A 20845-nucleotide genomic window follows, 5' to 3' on the forward strand; every position below is an offset into this window, starting at 1 on the left:
GGAGGCCTCCATTGATTACAGGGGCCAACAATGAGCATAAATTGCTCCACTTACCCTCACATTTTTCTATAGCTGCTGACAGTCATGCCCAACCAATGCCCGGCACAGCTTTCTACTAAGAGCGGATGTCTTGTGCCATTCTGCAGGCATGTGCTTTTCCAAACTGCACCCTAATTTCCAAACAACTGAACTCCTTAGCTTTCCATGCTTCCTAGTCTAAAAAGGCTAGCAAACTTGATCATTCAGGAGGCTAGGGGAAAAAAAAAAGCTATTTCTAGCCCACAGACGACTGTGCACACTAGCTTTCTATGCTCGCCTCCTCGCACAATGATGTTTCATAAGTTGTAGAATCTATGCTATTTTTTTTCCCAGACTGTATGGTTAGCATCGCAAAATGACTTCATTTGTACGCAGTGCTGTTGGAGAGCAAAAGAAAGGTGATAATGCAACAATGAGAAAAGTGGTACGTTCAAGCTTACTTTAAGCTATAACACCTTCTGCATACAATACAAGCCACGTCTTTAGAAAGAAAATATGAGAAACACACTCGGCAAAATTCTTGGGATGGGTCTGCACTATCAATTTCACTAAGACCTAAATAGGAATATGGGAGATAATAAGAAAAAGGAACCTACAATGATAAGATAACTACTTCAAGTCAATGTCAGTGTAAGAAGAGGTCCAGTTTCTCTCTCCTACAGCAAGCTACAGTTATGGCCCTGGCTAGATTATAGAAGGGCACTTAGCCAACAGTCCCGCATCTTGGAAATTCTAGACAAGGATTCTGGAAACAGTTGGATCTTTTAAAATAAGACAACATTATCTCTGCCTGCTGTATTGGGTAGTCAATGGAGCCTAGCAAAGCAACAATAAAAGCATCCCTCATTTTTCTTTTGTGTGCAAGTATGGGCTTTCCTCCTCCTTTTCCCTCTTAGATAATAGATAGGCGAATTTTCATTCAACCTTAGATGATGGATGGGAAGGCACTAGCCTAACTGCTCCCAGGACAATTTCCACTTTCTTTTTCTTTTTGTTATCTTTTTGTGGTTCCAAACAAGAACCTGAAACTTTCTGGCAAGACAGAAAGGATGAGCAGCTAATTTTAAACTGTCACAGAGAGTAAGGTTATTATCTAAATTGCTTATTTTATAATCAGCCTTAGTCTCATTATAGAGCTTACATGCTCATCAAAATATGCACACAGAGACATAGATAGAGTCAATGATGTAAGGAATAAAGCAAAAGCCAAAACTCATTACGAGAAGAGATACTTCAACATTACATATGGCTCTTTGACAGAGGCCATTTACAGATTGCCAAAAAAATGAGAGAGAGAGAGAGAGAGAGAGAGAGAGAGAGAGAGAGAGAGAGAGAGAGAGAGAGAGAGAGAGAGAGGGAAATAGAAATAGAAATAGAAATATATCACCAAAAATTGGGATGGTGAGAAAGAAAAATGTGCAGGAAACAGAGGGCAGAGCTTAAGTAAATTTGGCCAGACTGAGAAATAATTTATACAGTTCACAAAAGGCCTCCCACCTATTTCATACAGTACCTCCATTTCTATCTGAATCCTAATTTTAACCTTATCGCTAGCCAAGACTCTTACTTTGCTGATATATCCCTGTGCAAAAAAAAAAAAAAAAAGTACTTCATTGCAAAGTTAAATGTGCAGTGGAAATATGGCAACTTTTTTTTTTGCAGCTCTTGTTCCTTTTTTCCTGGCATTCAAGAGAGGAGGTAGAAGGACAGGATGTGGCTTTATTCAAGCTGTTCACAATTGCAAGCATTTTACATTACAGCCATAACTTGTCAGCTTCTTCCAGAAACTGTCAGCACGATGCTATGCATTTGGTCACATCTTTCAGAAGTTTTAAGTAAAAAGAACGTGTGCGAAGTAAAATACCGTAGATGTGGTTTTGTATTCCTTGAAACCCAGGGCCAGCCCTCACTGTGGGTTTGGTTGCAGAGTTATTTTCAGAAACAAGCCTGCATTTGAGCCTGACATACGTGTGCTTGTCAGGGGTGAGGGTGGGGTGGTGGGGTGACTTACAAAGATTTGTGCCTGCTGCTTCAAGATGTGAAGTTGAGAGATTGTATGCCATAAAGCCACCGGGTGCTGCAGCTATCTTGGGAGTGACTGCGCAAATCAATGTGATGGATGGAGCATTTCTGCATTTTGGAGCATTCTTGTTTTATGGCCGACATATAAGAGTCACCTGGGCTTTCGGCAGCCCATTCAGAAAGAAAACCCTGATTTGCTCTTTCAGCAGTGGCCTTCGATGTAACACACCCAGTATTTGCTATCACTCGCCATCAAGGCTTCATCAGAACTAGTTGTCAGCAAACACTCCGCGACTCTCAAACCTGAACGGTAAGCAGAGGGGAAGAAGCTGTTTAGTATCTGTTGCCAAGAGTCCAGACTTCCAGAAGTCCCCAAAAAGGACTGCGAGCTGGCGAGCTGGTTAATAGTCTGCATCTGAAATGTTGTAGCAATAGCAATAGCACTTAGACTTATATACCGCTTCACAGTGCTTTTACAGCCCTCTCTAAGCGGTTTACAGAATCAGCACATTGCCCCCAACAATTTGGGTCCTCATTTTTCCCACCTTGAAAGGATGAAAGGCTGAGTCAACCTGGTGAGATTTGAACTGCCAAATTGCAGTCAGCCAGCAGTCAACAGAAGTAGCCTGCAGTACTGCAGTCTGACCACTCGGTCACCGTGGCTCATGTAATTCAGTGCTGGCTGGGAATTCTGGGAACTGAAGTCCACACATCCTAAAAGTTGGGAAGGTTGAAAAATTATGCTGTGCTGTAGCTATTCTTACACCCAAGACCTTTGACCACTTTAATACCAGTTTTCTAGCAGAGACATTACATTGCTCTTGATTTCTATCAAAGCCCACCTTCCCTTATGCCTCCTTATTTTGTCCTGACCCAGTTATACCGCTCAAATCTTAACACGTTCCTCTTAGCCAACGGGGAAACACGGGATCTACTATTAGATGGAATGAAACTCTGAACAGAAGTCTAGGATAGGCAGCAAAAGAGGAGGGAGAAGGGAGGCAAGAGAGTGGACCTGTTGCTCCACTTCCCAGAGCTGTTGCTGTGTAGCACGGAGGGCACATGGTTCTTCATCGTGACTCACTGTTCTTGCTGGCATTGGTAACTTTCTCTCAGTCAATTTGATGCGATGACCAGGAAATTGACAAGCTGGATGACTGAATGACTGTATTACTAGCAAGTGGGAAGGGACATATAGGAGGGTCCTTCTACTGCCTCAAGTTGTAGTTCCCCTGCAGGGTTAGACAACTTGGTGCCCCCATTCAGGTTTTAGAAGCAGTACACCTTCCAACAACCTTGTTACTTGCTATAATGGTAGGACTGACCGAGACTGTCTTTGTGAGGGTCCCATCGGAAGCCAGTTTGGAGGAGGAGAAGGAGGAGCTGGACCCCAGACCATACGAGTGGGATGGCATGTCACCCTAGGAAAGTCTGAAGACCCCGATGGCCTAGGATAATGCAATCCCAGAGCTGTCTGGCATTGGGAGCAGCGGTGAACCAGATGGGAAGCCGCCTGCTCTAATGAAAGCAGGGGAGAATCAGTTGCCAACCATCCGCAGCGATGAAAGGCGACAGATCTCCTCTGAAGAGGAACAGCTGCCTCTCCATAGAGTGGAAGAAAGGATAGAGGAGGTATGTAAGGCTACTCATGAGAAAGCAGCCCCAGCCCTCCTCACAAGGAACATCTGGCTTGGGGTGATTTAGCCATACTCTAGGGGAAGATAAATTTCCGGGAACAGCAATTTGCTTCGGTGCACACTTCCCTGGCTCTCATGGACTTCTGACCGTGTTTTGGCTTTGCGGACTCTGAAACTTGTTTGTGAACCTTGGATTTCCTCCTTGTCTTATGAATCGGCTCCGATTTGTGGGACTGGCTTGCATTGACTGTAGATGGGGGGTAAACTGAGGTGAAATTTTACTGGCACTGTTGAAAGGGCCACTTATTGCAGTAGCTGGGCAATAAAAAGACTTTGCTGATACCTACACCTGCCAATGGGTCAGAAGATCTCTTCAAAATTCATCAGATACCAGGTTGCCTATCCTAGGTTTGCTTCTTCATATATCTTTGGCACGCATATAGCAGAAATTTGGCTCTGCATCACACCTATGTATGCATCTGAGAAGTCAATTCCCTGATTCAGTTTCTGAAAAATATAGGATAGTTCCAGTAACTGTGGCCCTAACCTCATATCTATATACATATCAGAATTTATAATACTAGCATCTTTGGAGGAAACTGCAGGATGAAACAGTTCCTTGCAGGAAAACTCAAAGGCAGCAGGGAAGATACCGCCTGGAAACTTCTCCAGCACTGCCTATCCAGCTTTCTCCAACATTTCAGAGCTGTGGTGGCACAGAGGTCAGAATGCAGTATTATAGGCTAACTCTGCCCACTGTCAGCAGTTTGAACCTGACTGGCTCAAGATTGACTCAGCCTTCCATCCTTCCGAGTTGATAAAATGAGGACCCAGACTGTTGGAGGCAATATGCTGACTGCTAAAAGAGGGCTGTAAAGCACTATGAACCAGTATATAAGGCTAAGTTCTATTGCTATTTCTGGAGGAGGAGTTAACCAGGGAAGAATGCAGCGGCAGCAGTTGCAAGTATTTCTTCTCAAGTCCATTCTCCCTGGGCACTGCGGTGAATCTGGCTGCAGATGTTGCCAAGAAAGTGTGCGAGCAACTGTGTCCATTCATTTGTTCTGTTGAACTGGATGACGTAACCCTTTCATCCTCCCACTCGCTCATCTGAGATCTCCCTCCAGCAATGGTGATTCTATCCAATTAATCTAATGGCCTCCACCATGCATCCAGGAAAAAAAAAAGGGGGTAAGTGAGAGAGGCAGCAATTGCTCCACCACATTTTCATGATTACTCAGCCTTTCTCTTCTCCTGGCAGGCAAAACTGAGCAAGTGATTGCAAAGAGTCTCTGTAATTGCTCACCTGCCTACTCCAATTGCTACCTGCTTGCTTCAATTGCTGATTTCCTCCCTTTGACCAATGCAGCAGGAAAGATTGGTGGGCATCCAGCAGGAAAAAGAGGGGGTGCCAAAGGAAGTGGTGGCTTAAGTAGAGGCCCACCTTGAAAAAAATCATCCACGCACAATTACATATTTTTGTTTAATGTATCTAGTTGGAAAACGTTGGCTTACTCTCTTTAGAGTCTTGGATAATCTTATCTTCCTTAGCGCATCGATACTTTCTTTTAGTAATGTTGCCCACTTTATACCACAGGTACGTGGGCCCGCATGTGTACATGCCCACAGATGTAAACTCAGGTCACAATTTGAGTCGGAGGATGTTAGGTTTTACCCATGATATCTGTTCTCATTGTAAATGTTCACATTCAGGAAATACAACATTTGGTAGTTTCAGCTAAGCTCCAAATTGTTCTCCGCTGTTTTGAAGTATAGGGCACAGAATAATTTGTTTAAGTTACAGAAAGGCGGTGTCTGCCTGAAAGTGTGAAAAACTTCCTGACAATACAATCAGTACATGAAAGGAACCAATGATTGCTAAACAAGCATGTCAATGATGTTTAATTTGGACTCCTGTACTCCTGTACTTAGCCAGGAGGGGTCTTTACTCCCCCATCTCTCTCCTCTCTCTCTCCTCTCTCTCCTCTCTCTCCCTCTCTCCTCTCTCTCCCCTCTCTCTCCTCTCTCTCCTCTCTTTCCCTCTCTCCTCTCTCTCTCTCCTCTCTTTCCCTCTCTCCTCTCTCTCTCCTCTCTCTCTCTCTCCTCTCTCTCTCCTCTCTCTCCTCTCTCTCTCCTCTCTCTCTCCCTCTCTCCTCTCTCTCTCTCCCCTCTCTCTCCTCTCTCTCCCTCTCTCCTCTCTCTCTCCTCTCTCTCTCTCTCCTCTCTCTCTCTCCGCTCTCTCTCTCTCTCTTTGTCAAATATAAGGTGTAGATAAGGCTATCAATAGGGTGCATGCCAATAAAAGCCTTTTATGTTCATAATAACCTTGTAGATTCTTTAAGGCAGGGGTTCCCAACCTGTGGGCTGTGACCCACTACTGGCCCATGGCCTATTTGCAACTGAGCCACGTGAGTAGTGTTCCAGTACATAGACCCATTTGCATGAGTGATGAGTGCTTACAGCCCCACAGAGTTGGGTGCACACATGCTCCTCCCACAAAATCCTCCCCTCTTCCTCTCCTCCCCCCTCCCGGGGCCGCCCACCCAGAAAGATTAGGAAATGCTGTTCTAAGGAACTACAGGTGATAGTAGCAAACATTATCATCTTTTTTTTAAAGATCCATTTATAAATTTCCTTATTCAATTCCCGTTTCTGCTCTTGATTAAAACTGAAGCATCTTCACTTTACATATTAATAAGTTATGCATTTTCCAGGAACGGTTTAGCAGTTTAAAAGCTGCATTTCCCTTTTTTGTTCTAGTGCACTATTAGAAATGACATCCAAGTCCGAACCTGTGCATCTTCATATGTGTACCTCCCTGGGTCTTTGACGTTTTGGCTTGTGATTTCATAGCTGTGAGAGTCCAGGTTGATGGCACTCTGGGCCCCGGGAGCGAGGAACTCTTGCCAGATGTCTTCTACTCTGGTCGCTACATCTTGCAATGGTTGTTTTTTGAGATCTTGGACAGCCAACCAAAACCTGCATTGAGGCAACAAAGAAAGAAAATGTATCCCAGAAAACTGAGTCAGCTGCGCCACCAAAGATTCAGGTTAATTTTAGCCCAATCTTTTTACAGCCAATATCCAACTGGTATCCAAATGTCTATGGAGATTCTCAGTCATCCAGGTCATGGTGGTCCCAAAGGCGCTTTTTCAAGAGGCAACTGGACTTTCCGCAAGGAGTATAAATCCTTCCCTTCCCCCACCATCCAGTCAGAGCTGAAGAAGATTCTTGAATAAGAACATTTTCAAAGAAAAAACAGAAAGTTGGGTTGCCTCTTGAAAAAGCATCTTTGGGACAACTGATATCCAAATAACCATTGCCTGACCCATTAGCATGTTGTAATTTCTGAGTGATTCTGAAAGAAAAATCACCTTTTACAGCCTCTCCATGCATTTGTAATGCATTTCAACCTCTCCATCGCTTTTTAGAATCATGTACCGAGACCTTATGAAATTAGAAACAGGAAATAGAGCTATTTTGCAGGCAATATGCTTTTGATATGCTTACTAAGAACAAACTGAAATATAGTCTCCCTACCTCCTCCTTCCAACAAGTATCTTGTGTCAAATCCCAGAGTAATCAATGAAGAGAAGGAATTGTTTCAGGCATAAAAAGTCGGTCTGGTTCAATTTCAGTCTAATATTTTTAACACTGCTTATGTCAGGGGTGTCCAAACTTGGGAACTTTAAGACTTGTGGATTTCAACTCCCAGAATTCCCCAGCCAGCATAGCTTTAAGTCCACAAGTCTTAAAGTTCTCAAGTTTGGACACCCCTGGCTTATGTTGAAGATCACTTGACTTTAATCCTATGCTATGCTACTTAAGCGAAGGAAGTTTGAAAGGAAAACTCTTCATCGCCAGAGCATTATCATAGCCAGGAGATTCTGATTGATTGATTGATTATCTACCATCAACTTGTCAACACTCAGTAACCATATAGATTTTTGCCCTGAGTTTGCTAGAAGTTGATTTTTGCAGATAACTATCCTACATAATGCACCTCTGGCGTCTAGTCATGCCGGCCACATGACCACGGAGACATCTTCGGACAGCACTGGCTCTTCCGCTTTGAAATGGAGATGAGCATGGCTCCCTAGAATCGGGAATGACTAGCACATATGTGCGAGGGGAACCTTTACCTTTATCCTTCATAATTGTTGTTTTTCACCCTTTGTTGAACACATTACTCACAAAAGTTTTACATTAGATATATATAATGTCTTTATTTGGTTCCCGAGGAAGTGTTTTAACGGAAGCATGCACAATGCCATATTGACACCTAGTGGAGATTCACAGCAACTGGTTCTTTTGACCCATTCATGGCAACTTGCATTTTTTCTTTCTGAACTGGCATTACCTACATGGATAAGTAGGAGTTGGGCCCAATATCCTTGGCACTCCAAGCATGAGTACATCCACCTAATCTTTAATCTCTGACCTTTAACTTGCCATTTCTTTGTGGGTCTGTCTAGATATTTATGAATTCTTATTACACCTTTCCTGGCAACTAGATACAAACATGCTCTATGATAAAACAGTGGATGTATTCAGACAGCAAGTCAGTCAAACATCCAGCCCAATGCAATGGGAAGCTTGGTTAGTTTCTAGTTTGATTAGGGTTTTTTGGGGGGAGGGGGGGAAGAAAGAGTGGGAGAGCTCAGCATTTTGTGAAGACAGTCCATTTGGTTAGTTTTGTATAAAAATAAAAATAGATTCATTCAGTAACCACATTTATGAGTCAGTGGCATCAGTGGCATTACAAGAATATGTTAAATGCTATCAGATTGGAGATTGATCACTTGCACATAACAAACCTTAGATTGTTATGTATATCCATGTATATTAAACCAGCAATTGGACTTGGAAAATCTTGGGAGATTTCTATTTTGTATGCATCTCTGGGCCAATACTTATCCAAAAGTCTTGTCACTTCATTTCATCAGGTGATCCTTTTTTTATTCCTCCAATAAAATATTAAAGATTTCTTGCTCCCCCATTTAACTATGCACCTCATTCATTGTTGTTAACAGTGAGAAAAAATGTTTCCCAGTCAGCCAGTGATCTAGCTTGGCCTGAGCTTTCTTTACTACAAAAAAACATGAAAAGTGTCTATATGCTACCACTTCCTGTTCTTAATAATCTCTCAAACCAGCATTAAAACTACTGGTCGAAAGTTTAGGTGGGGCTGCTACCACAGCCTTTTAAAAACAGCCTATAGTTTAACTGTCCAGTTCTCCTCCTTCTCATTCATGGCCATGACAACCAAAAAGCAAGAGCCCAGAGAACTTGCTACTTTAACTTAAGAAACAGTACAGAGGTCAAAGGTGGTGGTCAATGATGATGCATCTCACTTCAGAGATCCAGATATTTTATATTGTCTATTTACAAAAACTTGAAACCAGTGGACAACCCATCCACTAACCAGCTTAAATATACTGTTGCAGGAATCCCTCCATAGGCTGCAACATAAAATGTGATTGGCAAACGTTTGTAAAAAGTGGGGAAGGTTCTGGAACAAATTACTGTATGTAGGCCCTTTTCTTGGCATCATACAGAGAGTGAAATACAGAGAACATGGGCACCGCTTGGTATGGTATCAGATAAGGTGTTTAGTGTAGCCTGCCTTAACTGTGGTTCTCCCCCCCCCCCCCCGGCAGCCATTCTGACTAGGAATTCTGGGAATTGTAGTTAAATACAGGTGAAACTCGAAAAATTAGAATATCGCTGCGTTGACCCTGGTCTTAATGAAGCACAGTTTCTGATGAGAGCAACTTTTGCATCTGATTTGGACACTAATGACCCAGAGTATGGAGAAAGAATGGAGAGGCCAATCAAGCACAGTAATCCCACGGTCATTGAACCAGTTTTTGGTGCTTTTGGCAAAAGTTGCTCTCATCAGAAAAGAGGACTTTGGACCACTGTGCTTCATTAAGACCAGGGTCAACGCAGCCGTCTACCAGGAGATTTTGGAGCACTTCATGCTTCCTTCCGCAGACGAGATTTATGGGGATGCTGACTTCATTTTCCAGCTGCCCACACTGCCAAAAGCACCAAAACCTGGTTCAATGACTGTGGGATTACTGTGCTTGATTGGCCAGCAAACTCGCCTGACCTGAACCCCATAGAGAATCTATGGGGCATTGCCAAGAGAAAGATGAGAGACATGAGACCGAACAATGCAGAAGATCTGAAGGCTGCTATCGAAGCATCCTGCTCTTCCACAACAGCTCAGCAGTGCCACAGGCTGATAGCTTCCATGCCATGCTGTGTTGAGGCAGTAATTGCTGCAAAAGGGGCCCAAACCAAGTTCTGAGCACATATGCATGCTTATACTTTTCAGAGGTCCGATATTGTTCTATGTACAATCCTTGTTTTATTGATTGCATGTAATATTCTAATTTTCTGAGATGGTGGATTCGGGGTTTTCATGAGCTGTACGCCATAATCATCACAATTATGACAAATCATGGCTTGAACTATCTTGCTTTGCATGTAATGAGTCTTATCTCATATATTAGTTTCACCTTTTAAGTTGCATTACTGAAATAAATGAACTTTTGCACAATATTCTAATTTTTCGAGTTTCACTTGTACAACTGAGGGTACCGGGTTGAAGAAAGGAGTCTTAGTACTTGAAACAAAGCTGTGCTATTATTACAATGGCTGAAATATCAGCCCGAGGAAGCCAAGAAAAACAGTTATCCACAAAGCCATCTCAGGGACATACATGATATAACAAAAAAACAGGGACAACAAAGTCTGCTGGCTTGGAGGATCACTGGAACCGAAACAAAGCGGATCCATCTAATAAGGGAGTATAAATGCCATTTCAAGTGTTCTGGGGAGAAAATATGAGTGTTAAATAACAATATCTGTAGCCTTTATTATATACGCTGGCTTGGGCGTATCGTGAGAATGGCTGAAGGTCGGATTCCAAAAGATCTCCTGTATGGAGAATTAGTGCAGGGAAAGCGCCTCAGAGGGAGACCACAGCTGCAATATAAGGATAGCTGCAAGAGGGATCCAAAGGCCTTGGGAATGGACATAAACAGCTTGGAGGCTAAAGACACAGCATGGCCTTCTCCAATATGAAGAGACACTTGTTCGGCAGACTGAGGCAAAGAGGCAGTCCCGGAACCACCGAAATCTGGGGGCTGGGCAGGGGACAGAATGTATCTGCCCTCAGTGTGGAAGGGATTGCCACTCCCGAATTGGCCTTTTTAGTCACACCAGATGCTTTCCAGATGCTTTGAGACTGAAGGATGCCAATGGATGGTATTATTAGTTTACTCACTGTTTGTGGTTGATTGTCATGCTGCCTGTCCCTGAAAGTGATTTTCACAATAGGAGAGGTGGATTACCTAGAGCAGTGGTCGGCAAGCCGCGGCTCGCGAGCCACATGTGGCTCTTTACACACTTTAATATGGCTCTTCTGTGTGCCGGGCACCCGCTCCCCTCCCTCCTGTCGGGCACTTCAAAACAAGCGCCCCTTTCCCTTTTTTCTTTTCGACCCACAATGATTAGGGAGGATCCTGAAGTCAGGTGGGGACGAGAAGCGAGGAGGCAGAAAAAGAAACGGAGGCTAAGGAGCTTCCCCCCCCCCGCCTCCTCCCAGCAACAATCTAACCGGGGAGCCGGGCGGGCAGTAGCAAATTAGCCGATCACGCCACGTGATCAGCTAATTTGCTACTGCCCGCCGGCTCCCTGATAAGATTTTTGCTGGGAGGGGGCGGGGGGGAAGCTCCTTAGCCTCCATTTCTTTTTCTGCCTCCTCGCTTCCTGGGGCTCCACCAATGGGGGAGCAAGGCCCGCCCAGTGCCAGGCTTTGGGCTAACACAGAGGTCTGCAAATGTGTCTGTTTTAAGACTGGTGGACTTCAACTCTCAGAATTCTGGGAGTTGAAGTCCACCAGTCTTAAGAGCCAATTTTGCAGATCCCTGGGCTAATATGATTGATGCCCTTGGTGGACTTCAATTCTCAGAATTCTGGGAGTTGAAGTCCACAAGTCTTCAAGCTGTCAGGTTTGAAGATCCCTTGGGTTTTTTTTCCTAAAGGGTTAGGGATGCAAGGATCTTGTAACTTGACAGCTTTAAGACTTGCGTGCTTCAAATGCCAGAGTTTATTGAAACTAAAAACAGTGTACAATCCTATGTATTTTCGGTTTTAAAAATGTGGCTCTTAAAATAAATTTCAATCATGGTTTTGGCGAGATTTGGCTCAGTTGAAAAAAAAGGTTGCCCACCACTGACCTAGAGCATACTGCCATATGTTTTAATATATATGAAGCAACTGATTGGTCTCTGTGGCACATTTCCTTCACATGCACCACCCAAATGGAATGGCTGAGAAAAGCACTGCTTTCTGAGAATGCTCCTCAACGGGTCTGAAAGTGTGAAAAATGTTTTTTTTAAAACTCTGAAATAATCCCCAACTGGCACTTTCACAAGAGTACCATGTTTCCCCGAAAATAAGACAGGGTCTTTATTTTCTTTCGACCCTCGAAATAAGCACTTGGCCTTATTTTCGGGGAGGTTTTATTATTTTTGAGGTGCAGGAGGAGGCGAGCGTGGTCACCTCATGGCTGCTGTTGTGTTGCAATATTTTCAGGGAAGGACTTATTTTCGGAGCAGGGCTTATTTGAGCACATGTGCTCAAAAGCCCAAGTGGGCTTATTATCTGGGGAGGTCTTATTTTAGGGGAAACGGGGTACTAAGGAACTTTGTACACCTAGAAGTGCCCTCATTTTAATATTTGTTTGCAGCCAGGGGTACCAAAGAAGGGGAAGAAAAAGAACAAAGCATTTGTGAAATCCTCTTCAAATGAACAGAAGGAGCTGCATTTTCTGCTGTGCTGATCACTCCCTTGAATGATTTTCTACCCTTCCGAAAGCAATATGTAAATATTTAGAACGGAGGACTTGTTTCTATTTCTGCCTTCTCGAGGGTAACAAGTTCACGGAGGATCAAATTCTATGCCTTCTACCTACACAGAACGGGCTGGCCTCAGCCCAAAGTAAGTTGTTTAAAAGTTCATTGTTTGAATTATGGCTGAATTTAGGGAACACAGAAATGCTTATTATCCATCTTAGTTTCACACTGACTTAACAGACTACCAAGCTGTACTTATTCCTTATGTCTCGTGTACACATGTGTGTGCATATATGTATATATACACATATATTGAAACTCTCTCTCTCTCTCACACACACACACACACACACACTCACATACATATACACTATATTGGGAGCGACAGAAACTATTTTACCAACAATGCTGTCTTAGCAAATAATGGGCAACCTAACAAACTGCACTTTCTCTGACCTGGCTGGGCTATATATCATAAAATTCCAGGGAAATGTATTTATTTATTACACTTGATTGGGGAAGCTCTGAACAGCTGACATATGGCTCCCAGATGACCTTTTGCAGCCAAACTAGGCCTTCTTACAATTCACTGGGAATAGACCACTTCTGCATATGCATTTTCTGATGTCACAAATGAAATACTGTACTTCTTGGAATATTTAAGCTGTGGATACTATTAACACAGGAAGCAGAGAAGTAATATTTTTTTAATGTTTATTAAATGCTTGGAGACCAAAAACAATCTTTTTAGTTTGTGAAAAAAATTGCAAAGAAACGAAGGTGCCATTTGAAGCATGATCTAGCCATCAGTGAGAAGGGGAAATTATATACAGAAAGATATTAGGATTCTAAGCTACTGGCTGTATTTCTTTGAAGCTGTTAAACACGAGGGAAGACTTCATGTTGCAGTAAGCCTTGGGTTTTTTTTAAACAATGAAGATGTGTCAACCAAGCTACGGTTGGCTGAGTTTGCATATTGTGCAAAGCCAAAACAATATGAAATTCAGCAATAAAACTTAGCACAATGTGCAAATTCAGCCACTTCATCCTATTGAAGTTTGTCCCTAATTTGGGTGCCCTCCTAGGTGGGCTTCAATCGTATAATCCTTAGCCAACCTAGAGGGCACCACCTGGTCTGCAGCTACATCATAGCCTTAAGGCCAGTCATGCAACATTTTCCCATCCCAGATAATTCTGCAAACACCATCCTTGGTTTCTGTTTGGTATCAAGTCTTTGGGATATGAGATCGCTCATTTAGTATCAAGCTGTTTTCACTGCTATTTGGCAGACATAAGTCCCCATGGAGCATGTGCCCCCTCTAGTGGCGAAGAACCCAAAGAGTTTGGAATGTTTTACCAACTCTGATTCTTTCGCCAATGAATTTATAACTGTAGAAAATTAGCAAACATACAAATAAGTGTATATTCCACACTGTCTATTATGTAAGATTTCAGACTGTAGGAGCCTGATAGCAACGTTTGTCTGATTTATTTATTCTTGGAGAAATCTTTCTTTTTCTGTTTCTTCCCACTCATTTGGAATACATACCCATCACCCAATGACTGTGGATGATAGGGACTGTATTCCAACACATCTGGAGGACAATCTATCGGGAGGCCAATCTGCATAATATCTGGTTATGTCCTTGCTTAAAATTGTATTCATGGAGAGAGAGATTTTTTTAAGGCATATTTTATCTCTTTGAATATTCCATATTACTTTCTGAATGTCTTAATGGTTTGGGGGTAAACCTTTGTTTGAAACAAAATGGTTGTTTTATGTGGTTCTGCAATCCAAGCCAGATTATCACTACCGTTTCGGCCGAACTGGGAGCGACTCACTTCTGTACTTTCCCCTAAGCCACATTATGGATTGTAACGTCCAACAAATTAATCGTTTCTGAAACTTCTTGTATCTACTTCTGCCTCAATGTGGAAACTGAGAAGACAAAGCAATCACACTCCCAGAGTTCCAAGTAATACACCCATAGCAAACAGAACTCCAAGGCAGGTAGATTTCTCAAAGATTAGTTTTATTGGTTGTAGAAGCAATAGCACCTAGATTTATACACCATTTTATAGTGCTTCACAGCCCTCTCTAAGCAGTTTACAGAGTCAGCCTATTGCCCCCAACAATTTGGGTCCTCATTTTACCCACCTCAGAAGCATGGAAGGCTGAGTCAACCTTGAGCTTGGTGGGATTTGAACTGCCAAATTGCAGGCAGCTGGCAGGCAGCAAAGGTAGCCCACAGTACTGCACTCTAACGATTGCGCCACCGTGGCTCATATTGGCACAGACTGGTAAAAACCAACTCTAAATGTTCCCGGTGTTTTCACCTACTTAAAGGTAAACGTTTTTTCCCTTCCCCAAACAGTCACATGGTCCAATCAAAGCTCCCGCCACCACTACTACCAGTTCACCCAATGAAGGCCGAACCAGCAGCAACCCACTTCTGCCACAGAGGCCAAAAATGGGGCAGTGATAGGTGACAGTGGCGATGGGCAGCGAGGGTGGTGATGGGTGGTGGCCATCCTCACAGCCTGATAGGCAGTATTCTGGGAGGCCAATCCAACCGCCAATGAGCTGCTTGTACTAAATCAGGCTGCACTGAAGCTGACCAGGCTGTTTGCTATTTGCTGCAAGGAGGCAAATTGCTGGGAACCAGAGGCTGAAGGGTGGGGGCTGGTGGGGCTTCAGCAACATTCACTGTATAAGACGCACAGACATTTCCACCCACTTTTGGAAGGGGAGTGCATCTTAAACACTGAAAAATATGGTACATAGCACTGAGTGAGCAGAAAGAATTTAATGGTAATGAAAACCTATATTATCTGTGCATATCTATATCTATGGCTTTGCATTTATTATGTTTACAACCTCATAATGTTTTCAGAATATATGTAGTTAGCAGTTAGAATAAAGAATATTAAAAGCAATCTGTTTTAAGTTAAGGAAAATTGCCTGAAGAAATAAAACTCCAGGTTCCATTTAAGTGAACCTCTTTTCTCACTGCTAGGCCTTAAAGTTTTCCCTTTTTAAAATTCCCAAATGTCCCTCTGCTTAGTTTCAAGGTTGTCAAATTATTGCCCCTTCCTAGATTAAGAAAAGGGAAGGAGAATTTTAATCATTGCGGCTTCCTATGGATTTTTGTGATATACAAAAGAGAATAGAAATCCATAGACAGATGGTGAAGGTTCCCCTCAAGATTGACCTTGGGCATTTTGTTACTATAGGCAAAATACTGAAATAGCTTATCTTTCCCACAGGATTCTGAAAGTTCAAAAACCCGCAGCCGATTGCTCACTTGGTCCTCCTGGCTGCAGAATTTTGATGAGGCCATCTTTAGGCCCTGAAACTGTGCTTCCATAATTGCTCCCCTCTTGCGCTTACTGCTTTATTGTCTCAGTAAGCTTTGGACCTTGTTCACTAATGCTGCTGCTGTTCACCCATCTGCCCTTAACTCGGTAAAGTATATCTTTTAATTCTCCAAATGCTGCTGAGGTGTACCGACTGATGCCAAGATTCTTTGATTTACCAGTTCAGGGATAGCAAATTCTGCGTTGTTTATGGCTGAGACTATGCTTTGATTTCTCCAGAGAATTCCTGGACTGGGAGGCTCAATATTCTTGTCCTTTTGAAAAGGAGCAGAGAGAAGGGTTAAAGAGTAAAATTAAAGAGCTCCTTGAAAATTCTCCAACTCTTTTACAACTTTTGTTTCGGGAAAAGGTAAGGGATAGTTGATGTTGACTCCCCCTTAGGAGTAGGAAGGAGTTAAATAATTAATTTAAACTTGTTTTGAGGACAACATTTCATAAAGTGTCTTATCTTCAAACATATGCCAATAACGTCATGACTGACTTAAACCCACACTTAATCTGTAAGCCTCTTTTACTTAATGTTCATTTATGACATTTTTTTTTAACTCGTCTGGACCCATGGAAATGAATCTTTCACAAAACTTGATCATGAAATTAACAACATCCAACCCAGCATTAATCTTAGCCTATCTACAGAATGTCCATTTCCTTGATATCACCATAAAACTATACAATGGTTACATATACTATATATCACATTATATGGAAACCTACAGATCACTGCATTTCATCTTTTCCTTCCAGCTTCAACCAGAACAAGCTACCAGATCTATCATTATAGCCAGGCTTGACACCACAACTGAATTTATTCTCACCCACCTGATAAAGATGCTCAACTGATGAAATTAAACCAGCTATTCAGGGCAGAGAACTCCCCCCCTAACAAGATCAATAGACAAATGAATAGAGACCAGACCAATTCCCAAGAAAGACCTATTAAAAGGCACACTACAGAAATGAAAACAACAACAACAACCCACAACTATACTGTTAGTCGCCTGCAGCTTAGACAAATTAAAGGAGATTCTCACTAGCAAAATAAAAGACAAAAAAAAAACACAAAACAGAAGAATGGGGACCAGTCCCTGTAACAAACCCAGATATTTTTCCTATTCTCACCAACAGCAGTATTACAGACGCCAATAAGTTCACAGACAAGATTAGAGGTGATATATCTCTAAAGTGATACATGCCATTATCTGTCAGCAAAGTCTGTCTAGCATTCTCTAGCACTAGCACTAGCATTGATGATGTTACCTATTTTGGGTAATGAAACATCTGCAAGAAAACAACGAAGCTCAGAGAGCACCAAGGGCCCCTCGGGTCTCTCAATATTCTATGTAGGACAAATAGGACAAATGTTGTAGAAAATAATTAAAAGACACCATTTTGACCTTAGGACTCAAAACAAGGACAAAATTGTATCAGAGTAATGCAGTCTCCCAGGATACTGTGTAACACACCTGAAAAAGATTATTTTGGAAAACTGAATTATAATCTTATTGTTGACCAAGAGGTTGTTGGACGCACACCAAAAGATTGCAGGCCGTCTTAGAGGGTCTCAGAAAACATAATGATTTTTCTTAACACATTAGAATTTTTAATTGATAAGGTACTGGTAATCTGTCTCACATGTAAGCTGAAGCTCCATAGCCAACCTGTCTCCTTTCCCTTCTATCTCTAATGCCTTTTTTCTCCCATCGCAAAGAGTGCAGAGAACAGCAACAAGAATGATTAGGGCACTGAAAGCTAAAACATACAAAGAATGGTTACATGAATTGGCTATGCCTAATTTAATGAAAAGAAGGACTAGGGGAGACATGATAGCAATGTTCCAACATTGAAGGGGCTCCTACAAAGTTGAGGGTGGGTCAAACTATTTTCCAAAGCACTAAAAGACAAGACAGGAAACAATGGACAGAAACTAACCAAGGAGAGAAGCAACCTAGGGAAGTAAAGAGAAATTTCCTAACAGTGAGAGCCATCAACAAATGGTACAACTTGCCTTCAGATGTCGTGGGGTGCTCCATCACTGGAAGCTTTTAAAAAGAGACTGGACAATCATTTATCTGAGCTGGTATAGGCTCTCCTGCTCTAGCAGGCAATTGGACTAGAAGATCTCCAAGGTCCCTTTGCAACTCTGTTATTCTATGTTCTACTAAAGTGCTGAAAGAAAGCTGCTGAAGCTAGTCCTAAGAAAAGAACTTTGTGAAGGGCAGATTAATGAATTGATATAATTAGCGTGTTTCCACCTGGGATGATTAAACCATTCTGAGATGGATTTTGGAAGAAGACACCTTTCATTGAGATAACGTGCAGGAGCTGTTCTCTAAATTTTCTCTTAGCCTGAGTGAATTTAAGAAATGGTAATAACGCAGAAGGGCACAAGAAGAAAAGTATTTTTGAGAATTATCTGTGATCATGATAGTTGAAATTTACTGGATTGGATGGATGGAATCAGTCCAGCTTAGAAAGAGTGGCACTTGAACTGATATTTATTTATTTAGCGTATGGCATATGATATATAAACTAGCTAACAGTTCATCTATATTAGGAAAACATAATAAAATATGAATGTTAAAAAGACCTATATTCAATGTCTAGGCAACTAACCATTGAAGCGTAGCATCATTTAACATTTTAACCACCACACTAAACTTTGTCATACATAAAATACACATTGTGTAGTCTCATTTCTGTGTTTATTTGCTCTAGTGCAGTACTTCTTAATTTTTTTTCCTCTCTTTTAAAATCCACTGCAGCTTTTAAATTTTTTGAAGGACATCAAAATAGCTTTTGTTTGTATGGGTTTATATTTATCAATACGTAACGGAAGATAACAGAGTAACAGAGTTGGAAGGGACCTTGGAGGTCTTCTAGTCCAATCCTCTGCTCAAGCAGGAGACCCTATCCCATTCCAGACAAGTGACTGTCTAGTCTCTTCTTAAAAGCCTCCAGTGATGGAGCATTCACAACCTCTGAAGGCAAGCCGTTCCATAAGTTAATGAATTAATACATAACGCAAAGTTAAAATTGGCGCATTCACTGCCACTATCACTTCTCATGAGTATTTGATGGGATTTGTATTTGTTTTCAAGGAAAGCTAGCAAAAATGTTGATTTTGCAGACCTGGGGGAGGGGGGCAGGTCTTGGGGGATCCCCAAGTGTTCTTGCAACATATTTTGAGAAAGACTATTCTAGTGGATGCAAAACACTGGATACAGAAGTTGGGGATATAAACTGGGTCCATTCTGCACTGAAGGGAGGAAAACTAATCTTACTTCAGTCCTCAGTTTCTTTATTTAGAAAATTGTATCCACACTCTCACTACATACATAGATAGGAGGCCTTTAAAGATCACTCCTCTTAATCGCTGTTGCTAAAAGCCAAAATTAAACTAAACGGGTAAATAAGATAGCAAGATGAGGGAGAGCTATAGAAAGAACTTAAGAAAATGACATTTGTGTTGTCCCAATTACATGTAGTCCTTGACTTACAATAGTTTGTTTAGTGACCATTCAAAATTACAGTGGCACTGAAAAAAGTGACTTATGACCATTTTTCACACTTATGACCATTGCAGCATCACACAATTCAGGCACAATTCAGACGCTTGGCAACTGATTCATATTTATGACGGTTGCAGTGTCCCAGGGTCATGTGATCACCTTTTGCAAACCTTCTGACAAGCAAAGTCAATGGGGGAAGCCAGATTCACTCAACAACAGTGTGATTCCTAACTTAACAACTGCAGTGATTCACTTAACCACTGTGGCAAGAAAGGTCCTAAAATGGGGCAAAACTCACTTAGCAAATGTCTCATTCAGCAACAGAAACTTTGGGTTCAATTGTGGTCATAAGTCAAGGACCTGCCAGGCTATGGCTCAGTGATCAAGCATGTCCCTTGCATGGAAACAATCCCAGTTCAATTGCCAACATCTCCAGGTAAGGCTCTTGCTGAGCTTCTGCCAGCCAGCGGTGGCAAATTTGTGCTAAATGGATTCATGGTCAGTTGTACTAAGCTTCCTGCATCCCTAACACAAGTTTGGAAGATCTACAGGTTATATTCTGCTTGTGCAGATACCTTCAGAACATCTGCCTTGGCTACATAAGAGAGCTGAGTTGTCAGTCTCTTGTGGCCTAATGCTACCAATAATAAAGCAAGTCCTGCAAAGAAAACAATAGAGGAATGGCCTGTGTCAAATCTGTGAATTAGAATTGGATTCAGAGTCTGCGTTTGCACAAATTAATATGGTTACTGAAATGTCCCGTTTTCTGATCTACGCCCCAAACTATAAACTCACAGAATATCCTCCATTCATATAGCAAACTACCAAAGATCTAAAGGTAAATGTAAAGGTAAAGGTTCCCCTCGCACATATGTGCTAGTCGTTCCTGACTCTAGGGGGCAGTGCTCAACTCCATTTCAAAGCCAGAAATCCAGCGCTATCTGAAGACATCTCTGTGGTCATGTGGCCGGTATGACTAAATGCCGAAGGCATATGGAACACTGTTACCTTCCCACCAAAGTGGTCCCTATTTTTCTACTTGCATTTTTATGTGCTTTCGAACTGCTAGGTTGGCAGAAGCTGGAACAAGTAATGGGAGCTCACTTCATTACGCGGCACTAGGGATTTGAATCACTGACCTGCCGACCTTTCTGATTGACAATCTCAGTGTCTTAGCCATTGAGCCACGGCATCCCCAAAGATCTAACGAATGCTAAAGTTAAGCATGTTGTATAAATGCAGCCACTCGGTTTGTAACTGACTTGGTTAACACGTTGTGTACATACAGCTAGTGAGTACAGGTAGTTCTCGACTTAAAACAGTTCATTTAGTGACTGTTCCAAGAGGCAACATCACTGAAAAAAGTGACTTATGAACATTTTTCACTTAC

General features: G+C 42.1%; 1 protein-coding gene across 5 annotated transcripts in view; it reads right to left on the reverse strand.

Annotated features, from left to right (window-relative positions):
* RGS6 (regulator of G protein signaling 6) overlaps positions 1 to 20845 on the reverse strand; it is a 260857-nt gene that overhangs the window by 30060 nt on the left and 209952 nt on the right. For 3 of the 5 annotated variants that reach the window (XR_014173738.1, XR_014173739.1, XM_081934979.1), the window contains exon 15: positions 6513 to 6677. Coding sequence is in view for 3 of the 5 variants with exons in the window: in XM_081934979.1 (XP_081791105.1) it covers positions 6513 to 6677 (165 nt within the window). In the remaining 2 variants the exon portion in view is untranslated. Of the gene's footprint in view, positions 1 to 6490; positions 6678 to 20845 lie in introns of all 5 variants that reach the window. The other 2 variants (XM_081934978.1, XM_081934977.1) reach the window with 1 other exon arrangement.

Source organism: Natrix helvetica (genome assembly GCF_964273705.1).
Source record: "Natrix helvetica genome assembly, chromosome: 1".
NCBI lineage: Eukaryota > Metazoa > Chordata > Lepidosauria > Squamata > Natricidae > Natrix > Natrix helvetica.